The sequence below is a fragment of the Patagioenas fasciata genome, chromosome Z (assembly GCF_037038585.1).
Source record: "Patagioenas fasciata isolate bPatFas1 chromosome Z, bPatFas1.hap1, whole genome shotgun sequence".
In the NCBI taxonomy this organism is placed as follows: domain Eukaryota; kingdom Metazoa; phylum Chordata; class Aves; order Columbiformes; family Columbidae; genus Patagioenas; species Patagioenas fasciata.
Window position 1 is genome coordinate 16,728,239 of NC_092560.1, and position 24,577 is coordinate 16,752,815.

Genomic DNA, 24,577 nt, shown 5'->3' on the forward strand with positions numbered 1-24,577 from the left:
ACCCAACCAAAAACCAAACCCAAACCAAAAACCAAGGGGGACTGAAAATGGAAACCCAGAAACAACTTTTAAAACAATGGCTTCAATCCATTCCAGTGAAACTGTCTACGGGCAAAGATAACAACAATGAAAACTGTTTTTAAGGCTAGTCATCTGATTTGGCTAGATATTAAAGGTAGTAAAAGCACATTAGATCTGTAGCTGCCTTCCGGTCAGCCTTCACACTCTGGTTCCTGCAACCTTAGTTCTTTAAAAAAACACTGGGAAGTTGGTTAAGCTATTTCATCCAGTATCTGAAAAGCACCTGTACTGGTTTTGCTAGGGACAGTATGTCCAAATCCAAAGGCTTTCACAGCAGGAGAACGGGTGCCTAACAGGACGAGACTAGCAAGCTAAAAAGCTTCTGTACCTCCTTTTAAAAAATTTCCTTTGGATTAAGGTGGGGTTTTTTTTGTTTGTTTGTTTGTTTTTTGATGTTACATCACTGTGAGAATGAATACCTTTCATGTTTCTGTTTTTTTTCCTTGTTTGCCTTGTCTTGCATTCTTACCCCCTTCTCTCTCAACGATCCCTGTTGTTTCATGGACTTTGAACCTTAAGTTCTTAGCTGCACAATATTTTGTAAAAGTGATCTTATTAAAAGTGGTGTTTACAAGGTATCACCACTGACCCGTTCCATGAATGGCAAAAGTCACCGTCAGGAAACCAAAACTCACTCACTACACTAATGACTAGAAACAAATTAAAAAAAAAAACAAACAACAAACAAATGATTTCCACACAATTAGGAGAAGCATTGGTTTAGTTTATTTTATTTACTAGACAAGAAGCAGCAGATGATTTTATTGAAGTCAAATTGTATTAAAAAAATGAAATGCATACATTCAAAGCACTCAAGCACATTCATCACTTAAAACAGAAACGAAACCCACAGTTGTTCAGATCAATAAAGCAGCAAAAGGCCAGCACAGTGTTCAGGATACTGGCAGCAAAGCACTTTTCTGTGCAGTTCTGTAAATCACTTAAGTACATCCTCAGGCACATATTTGACTTAGGCATTACCTATTTTTTTGGAATGAGAACATTGATTCATTACACAACTGCTGCTGGGAAAGAAACACCATAAATGTTAAACACCACATCTTCCAGCACACAAACAAAAACCACTGCTTAAAAAAAAATCACTGAAATTAAAAAATATGGATAATGTATAAAAATAGTATAATTTTATTTTGAAATTGTCTCTTCAGTTTTTCTGGTATGTTTCTGAAGTGAACTGTAACCATTTGCCGCGTTAAGTGAAAAAATGAAAGGCAGAAACAGCAAAGCAAATCACGTATGTGAAATCTGCTTTCTTAGATCTCATTTTATGAAACTGCAGAGTATCATCTAGCCTTTCCTTTCTTACATCAACTAACAGGTGTCATTGAAAAGAGGATGACCACTCACTACTGAACTTTTTCTTCGACCACTGTCTGATCCAGCTTGATAGCAAAGCTATCCTAAGCTTAGAACACACTCAAAATCTAACTTTAGCCATCTTACACATTATCAAGCATGACAAAGATTATAACAGCTGTCTTATACATTATCATCGATCAAGGTTTACTCCAATTCTTTTATGCTTGTAACAATTTTTGAAGATATTATAACCTCTGGAAGTTCAGAAGTGATCCACTCTACCTTGTGAGCACCCAAACTTCAAGGTCCATCCACATTGTTACTGCTTTGGCAGGATGACCGAACACTGCACTGTTGTCTGAAATATAAAGTCAAAGTAGATAAATGCTTCCTCTGCCAATGTAGAGCAGAATTACTTTTCAACATAAAGGCAGACTACGTAGCTTCCATTTGGATTACAAAAAGATTTAACTCTTTCCACATGCATAGTATCTCAAACCTCCTCCAACACCACAAAAGTTATAAGAATTACAGGGAGGGCATACCCTACAACAGTTCAAACACTTGTCATTACAACTTTCTAAACCTGTCTAACAGGCTTACTGGTATTGAGAAAAACAATCTGTATCGGGTTTGTGTGGCAAGGTTTTGGTAGTGGGCTGGGGCTAAAGGGTGGCTTCTGTGAGAAGCTGCTAGAAGCTTCCCCCATGTCTGACAGAGCCAATGCCAGCCAGTTCCAAGACAGGCCACCACTGGCCAAGGCTGAGCCCATCATCAATGGTGGTGGTGCCTCTCGGATAACACAGAATATTTAAGAAGTGGGAAAAAAACTGCTGAACAACAGGTGCCAGAGGAGGTAAGTTAGAAAATGTGAAACAACTTTGCAGATGCCCAGGTCAGTGAAGAAGGAGGGGCAGGATGTGCTCCAGGCACTGGAGCAGAAATTCCCCTGCAGCCCATGGTGAGGCCGGTTGCTCTCCTGCAGCCCAGGGAGGTCCATGGTGGAGCAGAGATTCACCTGCAGCCCAGGGAAGATCCACGCCAGAGCAGGTACATACCTGAAGGAGGCTGTGACCTTGTGGAAAGCCCACACCTGAGCAGGCTCCTGGCAGCACCAGTGGCCCTGTTGTGAGGGTGGGAAGGACTGTGGGAAGGAGTCATGCTGGAGAAGTTCATGGAGGACTGTCTCCTGTGGGAGAGACCCCACACTGGAGAAGGGGAAGAGTATGGGGAGGAAGAAGCAGCACAGAGCTGATGAACTGAACACAACCCCCATTTTATGTCTCCCTGTGTTCCTTGGAGGCAGAGAAAACTGTGAATGAAGTTGAGCCTGAGAAGAAGGAAGGGGCAGGTGGAAGGTGTTTTAAGATTTGGCTTTGTCTCATTAACCTACTCTGATTTGATTGGTAATAAATTACACTAATTTTCCCAAGCCAAGTATGATTTGCACATGACAGTAATTGGTCAGTGATCTCTCCCTATCTTTATCTTGACCCATAAGCCTTTTGTTTTATTTTTCTTCCCTGTTCCAGCTGAGCAGGGGAATGTTGGAGTGGCTTGGTAGCCAAGGTTAACATGTGACACAATCATACTGCAGAAACACTTAATTAGAGTTTAGGCTCAGAAGCTACCAAGGAAAAATTGTGCAACTTGCTTTTCATTTTTAATGCTACCATACTGGCTTACATGCATAATATACACAGAAAGCTCTTCACAAATATAATCAGAACATTCTCAAAACCAAAGTTCCTTAAAAAACGTGATTTCTACATGTTTCTTCATAAATTTTGAAGAACAGCTAGCAAGAACAGAAACCTTTCTCTAAAGGTGCACTGACTGGTAATGAATGAAATACTCATGTTATTCAGGGACAAGCAACCTTGACATTAGCCACATTCAAGGGTAAGACCTGAGAAACGCTTCGGTCTCAGCTTTATGGCAAGGCCCTTAGCCTGCAAGGACTACAGTATGCAGACTCATGCAACTACAGTTGAAGTGAAGCCTTGATGAACTTTCCACCTCCACCTTACTCACCCGAGCCAATTTGCTCCAGTCACACAACTATGTTCACCGATTTTGTTGAGGTATTTTTTGAAGAAGAAAATTACTCAGCAATATTTACAAGATCAGAGCTCTGCACAAATAAATTATTAATGTAAGTTTCAGTCTGTGACTAGAAAAAAAGACTGAAAAATGCCCTTGAACTTGTTAGCTACCAAACATATTAAAGTCCAAGTATGTCAATGATGAAGTGTGCTGAAACACCTATTGTTACCTTACATAATCTAAACTATCCCACAGTATTCACTCACCACAGCTCTCTTATCAAAGTACATTATTCCTTGTATCAGAGATCTGACAAATACCATTTCACCTAGGCTAGTGCAGAAGTTCAGAAAAGACAGGCAATATCAGCAGGTCCCCTCAGAGAGTCCAGAAGTTTATCTGAGGAGCATTCACAGAAGTTCTGACACCCTAGCACAGGCTAATTTTCTTACACCTATGCTGTAGGAAAAAGAAGTTCTAACATGAGATTCCTTTTATCATCCCAGTAGAGATGCTCTCCTGATCCCCATGGGGTTGAACCTTACCACAATAGAGGTACAGAGCTAAATTTTCCACTGTCATGAGTTAAAATTCTTTTCAACAAGACAGTTTTTCCTCTTTCACCAATACTTTTCCTAACAAAGATTAAAAAAAATACAGTACGCTGGTTCCCTTTTGAAATTCTCTGCTGTCACTGATTTGTTTACTTAATTTGGAAATGAGCCCATGTTTTACTCAATCAGCTTTTGATGGCGTGGATGAAGTTCTGGTTGCCTTTGATGTCCCTTCCAAGTGTCAACTATAGGTAAGGTTTAGTTTTCCTGAAACCATCCCTACATGCCTGCTCTTGCTTCTGGATTCCTTCTTTGCAGCTTGTTCCCACTTGCAACCCTTGAATGGTGTATTTTTGCACTGGAGCTCTGTTTTGTGTTTAGCCAAGTCAATCTCCTGATTAGTCTTTCCATGATCACTTCCGTGTTTGGAGGATGCTGCCCTTATAGAACTGCCAGCTTTCTGGGACTCCTTGCCCCTTCCAAGCTGCCTCCCCTGAGAGATGATACTTACTAGTTCACTGGTTAAACCCAAGTATGCTTAACTGAGCTCCAGCACCTGTGCTCTGCTGCTAGCCTTCCTCTCTCCACAGAGTACATTGAACGTGACTATTTCAGGAGCATTACAGCAATAACTGCCAGTGGTTATCACTTCCCTAAATAATTATTTTCAGTGAACAGAAGATCCAGCTGTACATCGCCCATGGTTGACCCATTCTATCCCGAAATTTCCCTGATGCCAGCCAGAAACCACTTGGACCACTGTGATCAATAGCATCACCTCTGTTTCCTGACCCATTACGCAAATACAATGTGGTCATGCCCCATTCTCAAAGAGGAAGGCCTTTGTAACCTGGCCACACTGCAAAGTGACAGGCTGCAGGAAGATGCTCTGCCTGCAGAAAAGTTGGCTCCAAACTTTTTTCAAGCTCATGTAACCTGAGCCTGGAGAATGATCTCTTTTTATAGCAATGGAGCCAGGAAATACTGGCCTAAAGACATCTTAGGCAGTTCAAAAATAGTAACAGATGACACATAAAAGGAGAGACGGCAGGCAGCCTACCCTTCAGCAGAAAAACAGCCTGTGGACATCTTTGCTTCAATACTCCAGGGTTTCCTCAAGACTACTGCGAGATCCAGAGGTGACACCACGGCATGTGTCTGGGTGGGTTGGATGGGAGGAGACAGATAAATGCAGTTGTGCAAAGAGACTGGCAGCATATTTTCTCCTGCCTGAGGTTTCTCCAGTCATAGCAGCCAGATTACAGAGCTCAGAAAGGAAAACTTGTGTCCATGTAGAGCCTTATGCTTCCTCAAACACTAAAACCAGGTAACTGGCAGATGCCCATTTGAGATGCCCAGTTGTGGCCTGGATGTAGGCTGGCATGGCTTTGCATCACCACTAATCACAGAATCCCAGCTGCAGTCTTGTTCAGCTCCCTCCTTCTCTGCATTCCTTACCACATCAGCCTAGTGCAAGAAGGGCTGCCTTTAAGCTCTAGGAAGAGGTGCCTCCGAAAAAGATCAGTTCAAAAACATCAATCATCTGACCTTCGAAATTCCCAGAGTAAAATACACATAGGAACACTTCACATCTACAAAGAAAACAGTGTTCTAGAACTCTTTATGGTTCAGCTACTCACTTGTACAGAGGCACACAGACACATATTTCCATTGCTGTATTGCAGAATTGCCTTTCCCTTTATTCACTAAAATAGAAACCTATGACCAATCCTTCATCTACTTTACCAACATTTAATGCCTCAAACAGCAAGATTTTTAGTCTTTCCTGTTTTGCCTATGTAAAATCAAATGAACCCCCCAAAGCCTCAGACTTTCCTGTCACTTTTCCAGAGTACTTGGTTATGTTAAATGAGAAACACTTGTGACTCCTACTCTCCTGACAAGAACTCAGGCCCCACTTGGCAATACCTAGTTTCTGTTTCCAGTTCTTCTAATGCCTCAGAAAATTATCACTGAAACCAAGCCACTACCAGCAAAGAGCATCAACACATAATGATTGCCAAGCCAAAGTAAAACAACACCAATACTCATCACTGACACCAGGCACTAGCAAGTGCTTAAAAGAAGCTACATTAGGATGGAGTGATCCTTCCCTCTTGTGCATCCTATTTTCTTCTTTCAGCAAATAGCAGTTCAGGGGCTGAGCTGGAGGAAGCGTGTGAATCAGTGTTCTGAACAACTGATAATGCACTGAAGGAAGGGTTAGCATTCATTAAAGTGGAACTTTGCAAACTCAATGCCAGCTCCTTCCAGTCACCTGTTCTTCCACTCCCAATGAAGAATCAAGACAATCACACAACTGAAAGCAATGGGACATTGCTTAACGAAGTACATCTGCCAGATTTGGATGCAGACCTCATAGTACCTAAGCAGTGCTATAGAAGCCACCACAACCGAAGTAGCTAAAGAATATCTTGCATGTTGTTTAGATTATTTGTTCAAACTCTGTGTGTTTTGGTGTTTTTCTTTTTCTTTTTGGTGTGTGTGTGGTGTTTGGTGTTTTGTGTGTGCGGTTTTTTTTTTAATAGCCAGGCATCTGTATTAAACAAAAAGCACGGCCCAGTCCTCTGAAAAGGTTTTCTGTGGATTAGAGGGAGAACGAATACTGATTCTGCTGTCTCCCTTATCCATCATCCCTTATCCATACTTTCACAGGACCGCAAAGGGGAAATGGAGAAGTCAGTTACCTCTCACAAATGTATGGAACGGACACTAAAAGAGCTGTTTCAGATAATCAGGTGAGGAAGAGTCATAAACATAACCCAAGGCCTTCAAATAAAAAGGAGGTTTTCTAGTGAAGAATTAGCAAAAGACTGATTTGAAAGATTTGGTTTGAACCTCCACAAACCTGACTTGCTCAAGTATGCTCAAAAGTGTCTGGGGTGAATTTTGCTTAAAACTTCTTTCCTTTAGGACACTGAATAAGCTAGAGATGAGAGTCACTGACACAAGAACCATATTGGAAACAAAACTGAAAATTTGATCCTAATCAAAAGACAAAAAAGGTTTTTACAGTACATACAGTTCTATTGGTAATTGCATTTCAGGAACACATTTTCAGTTATATGAAGACATGACTTATGTCTGTGTTCATTTTTCTTACTCATTCAAATTTCAGTCACCACAGTGAGAAAAGAGAAAGAAATAGCCTAAGAGAGGAGAGAGTTATAAGAGACTTGACTCTTTCAAAAGTTTCCTCAACAGGATTCCTCCTTTTCAGACTGCTGCTGCTTCCCCTAACTGAGATCCTTGTTGCCAACTGCTGTCTGCTCTGTCTTTCATATTCTAATTCTCTTTCCCTGTCTGCCATACCATTTCAGGGCAATCTTCAGTTGCTCTTTTGCTTCACACTCTTGTACTCTTGGGAGTGGCTATTAATCACAAAAACCTTGTCAAGAAGCTGGATAAACATCCAAACTATTTTAACATTGTTCTTTCCCTCTATGTTATTGCCAGAAATGAATCTGAAGGATGTCTGTGAAATAGCAGTGATGTAAAACTTGTAAATAAACTCTTCTTTAAGAAAAATTCTGCCTAAAAATTTCCTCACCAATATATTATGAAATGCTTTTCTTTTCCACCTTTTTTTTCATGGTCTGTGGATCTGAAACCCGTGGGAGAGCACAGTTCTAATGATTTCAAACTTGTTATTACTCATATCTTGTAACAAACTCCTCTCCTACATATTAAAGAGCACAATGGTTTTGGTTTGATTCAGTCTTTCCATTTGGCTCTCCTCTGTTGTAAGATCTAAGCTAAAGCTGAGCAGAGGTACATTTTCAGTTGGATACTGACATAGATTTGTATCTTACCTGTGTTTTGAAAGATAACACTTCATCAATCATATATAGATGCCCCTAATTATTTTACCTTTTGTAACACTACTTGTGAAATTGAAGCAAGATCTTTGCAATAAAGGCTGTGAGAGTCTTAATGAATTTGTTTGCCCATCTTGAATGGATCTGGTCTGTTTAAGTATCTGCTCTAAGAAGCTACCACTTAAGCAGAAACATCTTGGAACACATACCTATATTATGTGTATATATGCATACATTGTCGCAAGTACTGATCAGCCCCACGTGTGTACTTACTTTCAGGGTGTGCAGGGTGTCAGTCCACTCCATGGAACCTATCTGAGGTATAGCAGAAAGGAGTATGCTAGTAGCCTTATTTGCATTCCCTTTCAGTGTCTTCAAAACTTTATCCACTGAAACCTAGAGATACAATAAAACTGACTGGTGTCTCTTGATTTCAATGGCACACATTTTAAATAACCAAATAAATTCCTTTAACTCACATACCTCTAAATACTCAAATCAATTCATTTAACTCATGCATCTCTAAATAAAATGCCACAATTGTTTTAGCCAGTAAAAACTTCTTTACTCTGTAGGTATATGTCTGATTGTATTTTACACAAATAGGAGAATTACAGCAGATACATCATTTTGCATAGAGCTGCAAAGGAAAAAATACCAAACCAGTTAGAGGAAGACAAGCTCATACACAAAGCTCACAAGCTTCATACACAGAGAGCCCCTGAAGCAGACACGAGCAGACAAAATGTTTGCTAGTTGTGAGGTGAGTTTAAGAAAATGAATGAGGTAGCAACAATTGATTCTGTTCTTACTTTCACAATTACTCATCCAGAGTAACTCAGTGATACTGATGTAAGTAAGAACAGATTTAGTTCAGTATATCTCTTATCAAACCCTACAGGTTCTCAGCAGATCCCTCAGGGTAAGACCCAGAGAAGAAAAAAGTTTCACTCACTGCTTCTTCATGTTCCTTCCAGCAGTCATAATCTGTTGCCATGGCAATACTAGCATAACTCATTCCAGCTTCTTTTGCAAGAATCACTTCAGGCACTGTAGTCATATTGATAACATCAGCTCCCCAGCTGCGGAACATCAGACTTTCTGCTTGAGAACTGAAACGTGGGCCTTCAATGGTGATCATCGTCCCTTTGGAATGACACTGCAGGCCAAGCTTCTTGGCAGTCTCAATAAGAACCTGAAAAGGAAATAATTCCCCTTGTGCGCTACTTTGCATCACATCAGAAAACTTACATACAAAAGAAATTTGCTTTATACAAAGCAGTCACACTTCATATGGCTACAGTCATCCAAACCATGGATTAATTTCATTTTCCTTATCCAGCAAGAGAAATTAATAGTCTTACTACTTGTTAATATCAGTTGGATTACTGTTTTCAATGCAGACCAAGACGACCGGAAAACAGAAATGTTTGCACACTATTTAGGCTGTGCTCATATTGGAAACAGAGTGGTGAAAACACTCCACTGAGCACTACATTACCACAGGGTGGAGCTGAGCTGTTGAGAACAGTAATAGGAAATTTACTTTTTGAAAGTAAAACTCCACAAGCATATACTTCAAAGAGTACCCTAAGAATCTTTAGAGAAATTATTACCACATTTTCCCATGCCAGTGACTTAGCTGTACGCTTCACATATACCATATACTTAACATTAGTCTTTACAGTTCCAGCTAGGCTTTTGTATATGGCAGGATCATCACAACTGTCTTTCTTGATGAATGGCCTGGCTAACACCAGTTGATACAGCAGGAACAAGAGTGTACCAGCAAGAGTAAATGGGACTAGGACATCCATTAACTGTCCTGAGTAGGAAGGGGAAAGTAACTGCGATGGCATCTGTTTAAAATTACCAACAGAAAAGCTTGAAAATATGTATAAAAGCAGTATGAAAGACTGTGACAGAACAGGAGAGACCTTTCTAACACAGCACCAGTGAAAAAGTATTCTGACACTGCCAGAAGCTGCCTTGTCAGCATCTTGAACTTCACACAGGCCAGGTGGAGCAGCTTCTAATATTAATCACACCTAATACTGTGGTTTACTGCTGATATTAATTCTTAATGTATGATTCACCGATTTCCAGTTAATTACACTTTGTTAATTAATCAATAGACAACTTCAATTGTGGTTTGACTTAAACCACAGTTGAGCAGTATTTCCCTTAATATCTTTACAAGGCTCTAGCTTTATTCCCTTATAAGATATTGCAGTGAACAGTAGTTTCTGAAAGCAGTAATAACCAAAGTGCTCTATGTTATTAAAAAGTTTGCAGTCAGAGAAAAGAAAAATTCCTTTCAGATTTACAGTGCATAAACCAGAGTATTTTCCCATATTTGCACAAATGGAAATTAATATAAAGTTTTCAGATGTTTTCATGCAAAATTCCTTAATTAGTCTATTTCAGTATTAGTTTTGGGTTTATTATTATTGCATTTATTATGAAATTTCCCTGATTTAGGATAAACTAAGCTGAAATGATCCCAATGATCTTCAGGCAGAGTTCCAGGAAAAAAAATAATTTATATCTGTTATTTTCAAACCAAGTGAAAGCATCCCTTTTCAGGCTTGCTAAGAGCTCAGAACCACATGCTCTTTAAAACACCTGTTAGGCTGATTAGAATGCATAGGCTAATGACTTAATGATCACGTGTGAGACTGGGAAGTACCTAAATGTTTTTTCTCTGTTTCAAAAGAAGCATTTCTCTGTTGGCTTAAAAAAAATGTAATACTCAAAGAACATTGTCTCTAGTTACCTAACAATGAAACAAAAACCAGCCTTGGTGTATGTTTCCTGCAACCTCAGGAAACAGCTTATGCATATCTACTTACTTTTTTAAAAAATGAGAGAGAGACATGGTGTGAAGTACTGACAATCACTTCAATAACAACACTGTTTTAAATTCATTTCAGAAAGTGCACAACTAGTTCTCAATATACTTCTTGTATCTGTTGTGACATGACATCAGGCTCCAAGTCAGCAAGCAACTATATGCCAACTAAGAGTATGTGGCTAGGCTCTTGTTGCGTGAAAAATGCAAAGTATTTTGCATTATTTTGCTGCTCAATGGAAGAAGGGCAAAAGCATTCATATGTATAATATGTAGTGGTGTGTTTCCTAACGAGACTCCAAATGTCTTTACTTCATTGCAAAACATCTTTACTCTAAGTGCACTGAAGCTCTGTTCTACTTGCAGTGCTGTGGACCTGCTGGTGGGTATATCGAAACCACACTGTGTCTGACCAGTTAACAAGAACAGCCTATGACACTGAAGTGAACTGGTGACAAGAGCAGAATAGGTCAGGAGTACAAATATTTGTACAAGCTCTGAGTACAGATTGAGCCACCTGCTTCACAATTCAGCTTTGTCCTGCTCAGTGTAATAACCTGCTGCACAGGCAACAACATACGTGCAGTTTTATTCAGAACAAAAAGGAACTAATTCCTAATTCTTTCTTCCTGTTTTGTCCACTTTATTGCTGATAAAGACCTTTTGTTGTGTGATTAAGACAATGGGGGAATCTATGTCGCTAACTGACATCTTCTGCATAACTCCCTTAGGAAACCAGCTACTATAGACATAGGATCTTTTACTTCCCACACCTTTCAAATGTTACGTTTTTCTTTAAAATCACGACATATCCGAGAAACAGGAATAAAGAAGTGCAGAGTGTCTCTGTATTCTAAGAATGAATAATTACACTACTGTACCATGAATAACTGCCATAAAAATAACATTTCTAAATACTATTACAGAGTTCACTGACCTCTCTGGTTTTGGTGCAGAATGGTTCTGCCATTGGAATATGACATACTCCTGGAAGTGTGGAATGCTGCCCATCATACAAAGTACAATGTCTTTTAGTTGTCCTAGAAAAGCAGAAAACATGCTCAGAGAGAAGAACAAGGAGAAAACAGATGAGAAATCAAGAAATGTATACAAATCTGAGAACATAGCATTCCTGTGAGGGAAGAAAAATACCAGCATGATATTAATGACCACCTGTAACCCTGTTTTGCCTCTGTACAAACCTTTCAAAATTGAACTCAAAAGTATAAAATTGTAACTTCAGTAGTGCATTGTAAATTGATTACAGAAAAATCTACTGCTAACAAGACTATGATGTACTGATTTGTTCCTAAATGACACAAAGAGCCATATTATGCTGTGACTCTAGCCCAAAGAAATCAGCTGAATTTAAGTAAGGCAATTAATCCCTGAAAAAAAGGAGCACAGTAAGCTTTCAGGAAGGGAAGGAATCAAGTCTGAATTACCATACAGCTATTCAAGATAGAGCTTGTTCATATCATTGCATCCCTACATTGAAATGATGGAAATTTATATGAACAATCTCCTTAACAAGAAAGGTGTGAATTCAATCAGAGAAATTCTGGAATAGGATGTCTTCATATTCTCAGAAAGATTACACACATGCATGGGCAGCTTGCAAGTAGAAGAATCCTTTTACTCCCTTCAACTGAGGAACCGTTTTCTTGCATGGCAACAGTCGAATATGCTGCAGAAATTACCACCCAGCATGCGACTTTGACAACTACCAGAACTGTTACTTCACCTTCAAATGCATTGCCTCAAGTTAATTCTGCCAACTGGATGGCAAAATCCCTCAAAATTCTCTGAGACATTCCCTTCTTCCTCCCACTGTGTCATGTATTGTATTGTAAGGCAACAGACAAATTCAAGCCACAGTTAAAATACAAAATTTCTCCTGGTAATACTGCTCACAACAGCTCTCCACCCAAGTCACCAGTAAATATTTTGAAGGTTTTAAATACAAGTGACTTGCTAGAATGTAGATTTGGAAGAAAAAACAAACAACTTCCCAAAAAAACAACCAACACAACAACAAATAACAAAAAAGAACCAATAGGGTAGCCTTAAGAATGAGATTATAAAACAGGAAAAGAGAACAGCAAATTAAAACTGTCTGCAAAATGGGGTATAGTTGTTCAAATTGGTTGAAACACTAATATTAATTTTTCCTTCATGGGTCACTAAAGACTTGCAAACAGAATGTACCTGATTGTACACACTTTTTTCAGTGTATGCTAATGAATTATTTATAATTGGAGAAAATGGGAAAATTCATTATCCATTTCCTGCATTATAGTATTTCAGACATTGTTAGTCAGGCCCTTTCACTCAGAAAAGCCCTGAGGAAAGACCGCATTTGTAGAAATACTAATCTCTGACTTTCAGATACCTTGTATTCTTTGGACAGAAGATCCACATCACTACATGGTCTAATAAAGAAATCCATTATGGTTAGCACCACGCATGGGAATAAGTAACAGCAGAAAGACCTACAACTGCTCTGAGTAATGGACAATTTGTTTGCACTCACTGCAACAACTGCTCTTCTGCATGGAAGGCCACGACTCTGCAAAGCCCATAGCTATTTGATATGGGGCCAGCTGATGTGTCTGTAAATTGCTAGGCTTAGGGTGATAATAAAGGCAGATTTGAACTAATCTCTGATTTTTGCTACCTCTGAAGTAATGGCTGGCAGAGAAGAATGTCTTTTAGCCTCCACTCCTTTCTGTAGCCTGGCTACTCAAGCCAGGAGTTGGCCATCCTGACCTGTCCCACTCACCTGTCTGCAACGTACAGTGCAGCAGCACATAATTTTCACCACTGTGATACTCCTCCTCTGTGTCTCTTGTAGACAGAACGAAGGTATAGAATCATAGATGCTTCCTTGCCCTGCTCTCACTGAGATCAAGAGCCAGGGAGCAAAGGAAAGTATCCGTCTAAGGCTCTTCTCTTTACACAAGTTTGAGGACCTTCCTCACTCTACAGCCACTGTTCAGAGACAACCTGCTCCTTTGATCTCACAGTTTTAAATGTGGAGAAGTCCTCATGCTCTCCTGATTCCTCAAGTGTCTGCCCAGAAACTGGCCACACTACTCAGACTAGGAGCGCACAATCCAGACTGATCAAAGATAGCAAGAAGTGAAGAATGCCCCAAACAGGAGAGATCAGAGGTAGCACTTGAAAGCACAGTTTTGGGTGTGTCTGCCCTGCTCTTACTGCTTTTTCAAATTCAAAGTTGTGTGTACTGCAGTTTTGAAGGTGTGCCAAGAGTTTGTATTCCTCACTCTGTAGCAAAAGCCACCCTTTTAATCAGACAGTAAAGTGGCTTTTGCCCTCTTCATTTTCTCACAGTAACATAAGATTTTCTGGCAATGTTGGCTAAGACTGGAAGCAAATAAGTGAACGAACCAACCAATCATTTCCATCTGTGACAACCGGTCCTCTTCCACTTGCATCATTACCTTCCCTCTTCTTCCAGTAATGCTGAGTTATCAACAAGCTATTCATAATTAAAGAACAACATGAAAATTCACACTGGTATCTACTCTATAAAAAGCAGTTTCAGTATGCTCTGCTTCTTCAGGCACATTGACAGAAAATTCTCATATGAAAAATTCTACAGAACGTAACAATACTGTAATACTTGTAGTGGCGCATGTGACATAAAGAATTCAAACAATAAAGTTGGCAGCTGTTACAGGACTTCTTTTATGAAGCTACTTTCCACATCTTCCGATTGAGCTGAGTCATCTAAACTAAGTAGTTACCTACTTTCTTATTCTTCGTTTCCTAGCAACCATTAGCAGTGAACCAAAGTATTAAAAAGCTCCTAATTACTCCAGTCCAGCCAGGTGGAAGTGCTGTAATACACTAACAGGAGCCAAAGGCAAAAAAAAATTCCATATTTTTTTAGTTACTTGTTTCAAAGAAGTGACCAACTATTCAGAGCTCGGACTAGTTCCTGTGGTTATTTTTTGATTTGGAAGTGGGGAGAATACCATGTAAATGTTTTGGTACTTACTCAACAAAATGTATCTTTTATTGTTTAAAGACACACACTAATAGGTAAGTGTGAAGAAAGCAGACTCTATATATGAAATAAAACACTTACTAGGAATGCTAATGATCTGCAGAACTGAGCTGTCAAAAGTCTGGAAATGCTATACTGTTCTAATTTCACCCATTCAGGGTTCCCCACTGTAAGTCAAACCTGTGCCCTAAACGAGGCATAAGTCCTACACAACTCCATATATTGAGATCCTGTCATCAGTGTCACAGTGTGAATGCCCAAAGGGGGCAAATTACACTTGCTGACTACAGCTTTCTGCTTAATTCTTGCTCTTCTTGCACTCAGCATTCTGTCTTCCTGCTTCCTACCTGAAAGGAGAATTATGATGTGCTCCCTCCTGAGAACTAGAGCCCAGATACTAAAAGGCACCTAGAAGACACTGATTTTAATGGCAGCTTGAGTAAATCCTTCCGACCTAGACTCAAGCCTCTTTCTTATGTAGTGCCTGGCATGGGCTAATCACTACTAGCCAGGGTACCTTTCAGGAAAACCAACCAACCATTTTTGCAGGTTTAGCCAGCACCTTTCTTCCAACACTGTTGACACAGTTTGTTTGCAGGACCCTGATCTTTCATTAGAAGGTGTTTCAGAAAAACTGTGTCTTTTCAGAGTTTGGTGAACAATTGATTTTGTCCCATTAAAATACCTTCCTATCACAAGCACTGTTTTCATAATAATTTATGATATATAATGCAATCACTCATAGAGACCACCTACCTCTGTGAAAGGCAAAAATGCAGACCCTACCTGCAAAGAACCAGCAGTCTAATACCCACTGGCAAAGATCATCAGGGAAAAAGACTTATCACAGAAATCAAATTGTCAAATGAAACAGACCATTATGATTGGTCAGTTTCCTGAATTAAAAGGGCAAGCTAGTAATGATTTTTACATTACTATTACATATATTGTTTTCCACACATACACTTTCCCATTTACTTTTCAGAAAAGCTTTTTGGTTTCCTGAAGTCATGAAACAAGTCCCTGCCAAGTCCCATTCTTCTACATCAACATGAAAACCTACTTGCCTGAACGAAACTCTGCTCATATATAGGATATGCTGTTACTACTGGTGACCATCTGACTAAACTCTCAATGAAAACACAGATCAGAGAATGGTTGAGGTTAGAAGGTCCAACCTCCTGCTCAAGCAGGGCCACCTAGAGCTGGGTGCCCAGGACCCCATCCAGGCATCTCTTGAGCACATCCAAGTAGGGAGACTCCACCATTTCTCTGGGCAACCTGTTCAGTGCTCAGTCACTCTCACAGTGAACAAGTGTTTCCTGAAGTTCCGAGGGAACCTCCTGTGGTTCAGTCTGTGTCCATGGCCTCTGGTTCTGTCCCTGGGCACCACAGGGAAGAGCCTGGCTCCATCTTCTTTGCACGCTCCCTTCAGATATTCACATACATTGGTGAGATCCCGCCGAGCCTTCTCTTTGCCACGCTGAACAGTCTCAGCTCTCTCAGCCCTTCCTCACAGCAGAGATGCTCCAGTCCCTTCAGCATCTTCGTGGCCCTTTGCTGGACTCTTTCCAGTATGTCCATGTCCCTCTTGTACTAGAGAACCCAGCACTGGACACAGTATTCCAGGTGTGGCCTCATGAGTGCTGAGTAGAGGGGAAGAAGGATCACCTCCCTCAGCCTGGCAACAGCCCTACTAATGCAGCCCAAGATACTACTTTCCTACTTTGCTGCAATATAAATAATCCCTGTCCTTTCACTTATTGTCACATCAGATAAACATGTTCTAGAACAACTGGGTTTTTTTCTTCTGGAAAGGGACATGTTCTTAAAACCCAAACTTAACCAAGATGATTATTTCTTTTCCATCTCAAGAGATATGATGCAAACCTCCAAGTCCTGGGAAATTTAAACTGTGGGAAGAGATTAGGTAGCTTCAAAATGAATTGTTAATTTTGATAATGACATTTTGGATGAAAGATGGTCTCAGATTTCATATCTGGGTTAATTTCCTGGCTCTGTTAATGTTTTTCTGCCTGGCCTCTGCAAGAGTTAGTTTCTCCATACTTCTGAGCCTCATCTGTAGCAGATAACAACTCTGCAAACAAACTGTTTATGTTTAAAACTGCAGGGTCTCTGAGCCAGACGCTACTCCTTACCACACAAGCAATTCACAGATTAGCACAATTAGGCTCCTCTCACCTATCTAGGAGTCTGCTAGATGATGATGCTGTTGCAATAACTGGTGCTTTACTCACAATTATCCAACTGATGTTTAACATCTTTCCTAGATAAATCAATATCGATGCTAAAATTACTCATTTCCAAATACGACTAGCAGAATAAGAGTGATTATGATTTAACCTGTATAAGCAATCAGCCTAAATACTTTCAGACTTGGGGGAAAAAAAACAAAATAAACAAACAAAACAAAAAAACAAAATACAAACAAACAAACACCAAAAGCCAAACCATTGTCAACAATACAGCTGCTCTCCACCCATAAGTCAACAGTAGTATAACAGGAAGCAGGTTATATGTGGTTTGCTCCTGCAGGGTACTTAGTAATTTAGATACACTGTACTTAAAACATACCCTCTTACAAAAAAAAGCATTTCAGGTACACACACACAAAAATATCAGTAAGTCAAAACTTACTGCACTGCAGAGAACCATCTAGGTATAAATGTTCAGTTGGCAATGAAATACTGACAGCAGCCCCACAAAAATGCGAGGAAGCTGCATAAACCATTCCAAACACTTAAAATTGGGTGAAATAAGCGAATAAGACTTCCAGATACAGTACACCTATAGGTAGCAATAATAAATCTACCTCTTCAAATGCAACTATATTTTTCAAATACCTTGTGTAGCTGGTGACCTTTAGATGTAGCTTTCCCCCTCCTCGTGTTTGAATTTTTTCTAAACATCAGGCAATCAAGGAGGTGAGGACTGACTGGAGTATACAGACTTTGGAAAAAATTCACTTTCTTATGATTCTTAGAAATAAAAAACACATTAGCATCCCTCCTTATTTTAAAATAACTTCCTCTTTCCCCACTGTGTAGCATTTGATCTCCCTCCTTAGAGCCTCATTATTATTGCATATATTTTCCTACCTGGCTCCTACTATGCTTTCTGACATCTCTCCACCTCATTTCATACGCTTAAAACTCAGAATGGCCTGTGGTCTTATATGTGTCCAAGGGTGCTTAAAGAGCTGGTTGATGTCACAGCGAGACCTCTCTCCATGGTTCTTAGCTCTCCTGGGGATTTGGAGAGGTCTCAGGTGACTGGAAGTTGGCAAATGTTGTCCCAATCTACAAGAATGGAAACAGGGATGACTCTGGCAACTACAGGCCTGTAAGCCTCACATTTGTTCCTGGCAAAATCATGGAGAAGATTGTTCTGGGAGTTATTGAAAAACATCTGAACAACAATGCAGCCATTGGTCCCAGTCAGCATGGGTTCATGTGGGGAAAGTCCTGTTTAACAAACTTAATTTAATTCTATGACAAGGTTACACAGCTAGCTGACCAAAGAAAGCCTGTCGATGTGATCTTTCTGGATTTCAGTAAAGCCTTTGATACTGTCTCTCACAGTATCCTCCTGGACAAATGGGGTTATGTCGGGCTGGTGACCAGTGGGGTTCTGCAGGGATCCATCTTAGCGCCAGTGCTCTTCACGGTCTTCATAAATGACTTAGACTAGGACTTAAAGGCTTGCTTAGTAAGTTTGCTGATGACACAAAATTAGGAGGAGATGCCGACACTCTTGAGGGCAGAAAGGTCCTGCAGAGGGATCTGGACAAATTGGAGAACTGGGCAATCACCAGCCACATGAAGTTCAACAAGGGCAAGTACCAGATTTTGCACCTGGGACATGGCAACCCTGGTTGTACATACAAACTGGGGGATGAGATGCTGGAGAGCAGCTCTGCAGAGAGGGAACTGGGGGTTTTGGTCAATGGCAAGTTGAACGTGAGCCAACAGTGTGCCCTGGCAGCCAAGAGGTCAACCATGTCCTGAGTGCATCCAGCACAGCATTGCCAGCTGGGCAAGGAGGTGATTGTCTCACTCTGCTCTGCACTGATGTGGCCTCACCTGGAGCCCCGTGTGCAGTTCTGGGCAATACAGGGTAAAAAAAGATATAAAGCTGCTGAAGAGTGTTCAGAAAAGGGCTACAAAGTTGGTGAAGGGTTTGGAGAGGAAGCTGTATGAGGAGCAGCTAAAGTCACTTGGTGTGTTCAGCCTGGAGGAGACTAAGAGGAGACCTCAGCGCAGTCTACAACTTCCTCACAAGGGGAGGAGGAGGGGCAGGCGATGATCTCTTCTCTTTAGTGACCAATGACAGAACCGGAGGGGATGGCAGGAAGATATTTCAGGGGAGGATATTTCAGGTTGATATTTCAGGGAAGATATTTCAGGTTGGACATTAGCAAAAGGTTCTTCACCCACAGGGTGCTGGAGCACTGGAACAGGCTTCCCAGGGAGGTGTCACAGCTCCAAGCCTGACAGTGTTCAAGAAGAAATTGGACATGTCCTCAGATACATGGTGTGAACTGTGGGGTTGTCATATACATGGACAGGAGTTGGGCTCGATGATTCTAATGAGTCCCTTCCAACTCAGGACAGTTTATGATTCAGCTGCCCATACTAGTGGAAATAGAGCATCAAAAATTTCCTTGGAAATTTCTTGTTCACTCTGTTGTTCTGATTGTAGGAAGCAGATTTGCGCCTTTCAAGTGTTTTCTTGTGGGATATGCAGCTGAACAGAGTTCTCAGAAAATGCTATTTGAGCTTGTAATTTGAGCTTGTGTTCCTCCCCCACATCTGAGAACAGGACCTCTTTTCTCTTCATACTCTTCCCAAGGAGCTATACTTTTCTTTATTTGAGGCCGTTCTTCAAACCTAGGTACTTCTAAGTCTGTTTGACCTGAACTTCTTGTAACATTATCCCTGTTTCCTATCATGTCTTCTTGTATGAATCTCACCGTTTGCTGTAAGAACTGAGGCTATCAACTCATTCCACAAAAACTTAATTTAACATTAATTTATTATTATATGGTTTAACCCCACTTGTCCCCTTTCTTTCCCCCAAAACTAAGAACACAATTAAAAACAAATGCTACTTACCTGTCAATGAATTGGTCAATTATGACAAGATCACCAGGCTGTATTTCCTCTCGTAATGAACCACAGGCAGTAGTCACTAAAACGTGCGAACAATTTTCTTCTTTTAATGCCCAGATATTGGCACGGTAATTGACATTCGATGGCATGATTGTATGATGTCTTCCATGTCTGCAAAGATACATGTTGCAAGAGAGTAAAATAAATCAGACTGAAATTCCCTTCCTTCTCCCAGATAATGAGACTTTCAGAAAAACTTTACAACATTGGAAGTGGAACTCACCATTTCAACTATCTCCAGTGTACCTTCTTTTCCTAACTGTATTAAGGTTCTCTCTCTATTTAAGAAGTAGTAGTGTAGTTTTGTTTTGAAATGCAAATTTTTTATATTCAAGACTGTAGTGAAAGAATCTTGAAAATACAATCCAAATATATTTTAGCATCTTCAAGAGTACAAAATAAGCACTTTTCTCCCAATTTTTTAACTCAGTTCCATTGATTCTGAAAACCCAGGTGTATCAAATAATATCTTCCATATACTACAACAAATTTGTAAGATTTATATACATCTCTACAAACTTTATGTTCAAAAGTACTGTTTGTACCCTCTCACCCAGAAGAGTGGCACATCACAGGAAATTAAAAACAGAAAGAAGGTTGTCATGTTTCTGAAGAAAACACCAGAATCATCACATTTTTCCCTTTCTCTTAAAATGATCTGACAGCTTTCATAAATCAGAAGGATGACATTACACTGTTACAGTATATTTCTTCACCAAGACAGGAAATAGTCTTACAAGCACATGCTTTCACGTTATCTCTGTCATCACTACAGAGGTACCTCATTCTCATAATGATTAAACACATTTGAAAAATATTTTCAACCACATAAGAGGAAAGGAGGAACTTAATTTCCCAATTGATTCTTTCACAGAGACCAAAAGGTCTTAAGAACTTGATCAACTGGGAACTGGGAGTTGCACACAACATGACCAAGCACTGTCAGGGAGGATTCCCATGTTGTCACTAGCATTTCTAATATGCTACAAGGCACACAGATCTGTTGTTTAATGTTGTGGTTGTTGTCATATTCCTCTTCTAGAGTATACAGGCTTTTTTTATTTTTTTAATTGGTCATTGACAAGAAACTCTTATTTTTCCCAAAACACAAAGTGAAGTTGCATGTACCTTAGCCCTGAAAATAAACTCACAGGGGTCATATGTGAATGGTGATAAATTCCAGTGAAGACATAAACCACCCATATCCCAAGGCCTACTTTGACACAACACAGCTATGAGATTTGGCTTAGCATTTCATTTGAGAAAATGAGAAAAATGTTGTCCATGTGTAACAAAAAACATGAGCAAAGTCCATGCAAGATAAGTGAAACCACAGACAGTAGTGTGGTTGCAGAGATGGCAGTAGTCAGCAGCTTAATGGAAAAATACTGGTATGAAAAGAATCAGGGCCCTGAGCGCACCATTGGATTGCAGTTGCCCTGGTCAGTCTCACCCTGGGCCTCCACCCAAATACCTGGTGCCCGTCAGCCCAGGTGCTCTCACCTCCAAGCTCAGGCCCTAGCCCTTGCTCCTGGCCTTGAGCTGTGTCACAGGTGTGCCTGTCCCCAGCCCTGCCTCCTGCATGGCCTTCATACCTAAGCTGTAGTTTATCTCCAGACCTGTTCTCTGGGTGGACTTTGGACGCATGCTGCAGCATTGTCTCCAACCCTGTCTCTGGCCCTATTCCCTACTGCTCCTGCCTGGACTCCCTGAATGGATCCTGGACTTGATTCATCACCTTGACTTTCTGGGACTGCTGACTGACCCTGTTATCAGCACCAGGTTCTGCCCGTGCTGCCCAGATGCCGAGAACTGTGTTAGCAGTCTTACGTTTAGTCTTGTGGTACACTTGTCCTAGACATCCAGTTAGATTAGTGTGGAATTGCCACGCACTCATCTGCAGATCTTGCTTCCAGAGTCTCTTCTGAGTAGGTAAGAGATGTCTGAATAAAAGTAACTCAGAGAGAGTGAGCTACGTGGGATGCAGCCTCCTAAGCAATAAAGATAACAGCCAGAGGACTCAATAATTAAAGGGAATGATTTGAAAGAGTCTACAGTGGTACCAGAGATACAGTTCATCTGTAAACAGGTAATTTCCAAGTTTCACAAAGGAAATTTGCAAAAACAGGGAGCAGATGGATTACTGAGGTTACCAGACAACACCCACCTAACTACCCACCAGAACAGTCAGTTCTTACCAGGGCAGCACCCTGACTGGATTTCTCTTTCCTAACTTGAATGGTATTTTTACGACTCTCAGTCCATGCAGCACTACACTTCTTCAGGAACAAATCCAGACTTCTGCTGGACTTTGCTAGCAACTCCACAGAGCAAGATGAAATCAGAGTAAAAATTCAGTTAATCGAATGTAAAAGGAAAAAACTTTTGAGAAAACTTTAAGACACGTAATACAAAGCCCCTTAAAATGCTCATTTACCTTGCCAGTAGCACACAGTCCACATTTTTTATCTTTCCCAATATCAAAGCATCCGATGGCTGCAAAACAAGCAAATAAGAATGAATGATAACCTGACAATCACATCAGAAACCTTATCTGCTACTTAAAAATAAGCAGGATAGTTATGAAAGGAAATATTGGTTACCCCTGTAGTCTCACATTTTCTTCAGCTCAGAATAAACCAGTAGTTTGATATGGCTGATTTGTAACAGTCTAGAATTGGAAGATCAAACTTGACACCAGGATTATCGCAATTTTTCTGTGTTCATACCTCAATATTGCCACCTCTTTATGTTAGGGTTTGAAACAGTAATATTTTCAAGTACTTTGAAACAGTATTTGAAACAGTGTTATACATACATGAAAGCAGTAGGATGTAAATGTTGCCTTTAAATTGCTTAGCACATCTCACTCTTCCCTGTAAACTTCAGTTGCTTTTTGCTAAACAGGTGCCATTCCCTACTAGAAGCCCTCTCCCAACACAAATCACATTTAATCTGCTCCTTTCCGTGACACTCCCTATTCTCTTCTCTGTTCCCTGTCTACCATGACCCCCTAGTTCTCACTTCATGTTCTAGACTCCTCCAACCCACCCTTTGCTCCCCCGCAGCATTCTGACAAACTCCCTCTTCCCTGCTGCTGCGAGTCCCGCTTTCGGAAAGTGAGGCGTGATATGAGAGAGAACTTCAGGTACACTGGTGGTGGAAGCAGCGTTGTATTTAGTCAGCCCAGGGACCAGGAGACAGCACACGCTCTCCTCTCGCAGTTAGATGACTAGAATGTGCGTTCTTCCTGACTAACCAGCCAGCCAGAGCATTTTATTTTTGGCTGCCCAGCTGGGACACATGTCGTGCCCTGTAGATGGTCACGCTGCCCATGTGGGGCAGCCCCCAGGTCACCAAATGCTACCATAACAAATTAACTGTGCTGTGGGCTGTGTTCTGCACCTGGAATACATGTATCAGGGATCTGAAATACACAACGCTTCCAGCTTCCCTTTTTCTTAAAAAATTTATCTGTTTAGATGCTGAACAGCATTTGTGCTGAACAGCAGAGCAGCTGGATGTGCTGCTTTTCCCAGTTCAGAACTGCATGCATTTCACTATTTTTACTGCACTGTAGAAGAAACTGTAAATAAGCTGGAAGCCACTCTGTGCCAATCTCCCTTTCTGTGCCCTAGGATTTAAAGCTGAAATACATATTAACAAAATTACAATTTATTTACTGATCACAAGTTTGTTAGTGTCTAGACTCACACGTTTGGATTTAGAATTGTTCTGTTGTCTGCTACTTGATATAATTTTATTTGTATTTTAATGCTAGCTGCAATATTTCAATTTTCATTCCGTTTTATAGCTGTTAATTCTGACACACATGAAAATCTGCAGAGATCAAGAATAAAGTAACATAGCTGCATCTTAGAAATACTAAGTTCTAATAAAACTACCACTTCTTATTCCCCATTGCACAGCTCTTTTTGGTAATTTTTAATGTGAAATATCTTCAAAGCAACATAATTTACTGAATCACCTAGGTTTAAATTCTGCTAGACACAGATCCACCATTTTTTTAAATAAAGGGAATGTTCCAGAAAATTTATTTTTAGAACTGCAGTGTATTCTGACTTCTTTTAAAAGAAGTCCCCATTTAATATTAACCTATTGACATTTAAACATTTCATTTATTCACCTTACTTTATGTATACTGTTCTGAACCAGACATGGTTTTAAGAATGAAATTTCACTCAGGGCAAAAGCCTTGCTGTCTAGTTGCCAAAGCATTCTGGTGTTGTAACATCACGTAAGAATGACGTTTCACAGTAATTAGCATTCAGGGTTTGTTGTTTGTTTTTCTTTAGAGTTCTCTACAAAACACATTTAGGGCGCCTTCCAAGTTTGAATGACTTTCTTGCACGTGATTGTTAGAAACATGGCAGAGAAAAATATCTGGAACAAAAAATGGATTGCTAAATGATGAGCTGACAGCTTAAGAATTTGCAGATACTGCATCATGAGTCATTAAAAGAGAGGAGACAAGGATAAATCAGTGTGTGTAAAGTTATAAGTAAGTGAAAGATAACAGAAATTTCAAACTGTGTTAACCATGTAACAGAGCCAGTATATGTTTCTCTTCCACTCTCTTTCTCCCACAAGTTCTTTCCGATGCTTTACCTCTGTACTGTTATTGTAGTTGTGGTCAGAAG

At 40.3% G+C, this 24,577-nt stretch overlaps 1 protein-coding gene across 2 annotated transcripts in view; it reads right to left on the reverse strand.

The window, feature by feature from the left end:
• Positions 1–784: 784 nt before the first annotated feature.
• MTAP (methylthioadenosine phosphorylase) overlaps positions 785–24,577 on the reverse strand; it is a 30,409-nt gene continuing 6,616 nt past the window's right edge. The window contains exons 3-9 of one of the 2 annotated variants that reach the window (XM_071801887.1): positions 22,354–22,412; positions 19,860–20,027; positions 11,629–11,731; positions 8,796–9,035; positions 8,114–8,236; positions 2,460–2,590; positions 785–1,759 (exon numbers count right to left, since the gene is read on the reverse strand). In XM_071801887.1, coding sequence (XP_071657988.1) covers positions 1,702–1,759; positions 2,460–2,590; positions 8,114–8,236; positions 8,796–9,035; positions 11,629–11,731; positions 19,860–20,027; positions 22,354–22,412 — 882 coding nt within the window. In that variant the 3' untranslated portion in view covers positions 785–1,701. The remainder of the gene's footprint in view (positions 1,760–2,459; positions 2,591–8,113; positions 8,237–8,795; positions 9,036–11,628; positions 11,732–19,859; positions 20,028–22,353; positions 22,413–24,577) is intronic. The other variant, XM_065861774.2, reaches the window with a different exon arrangement.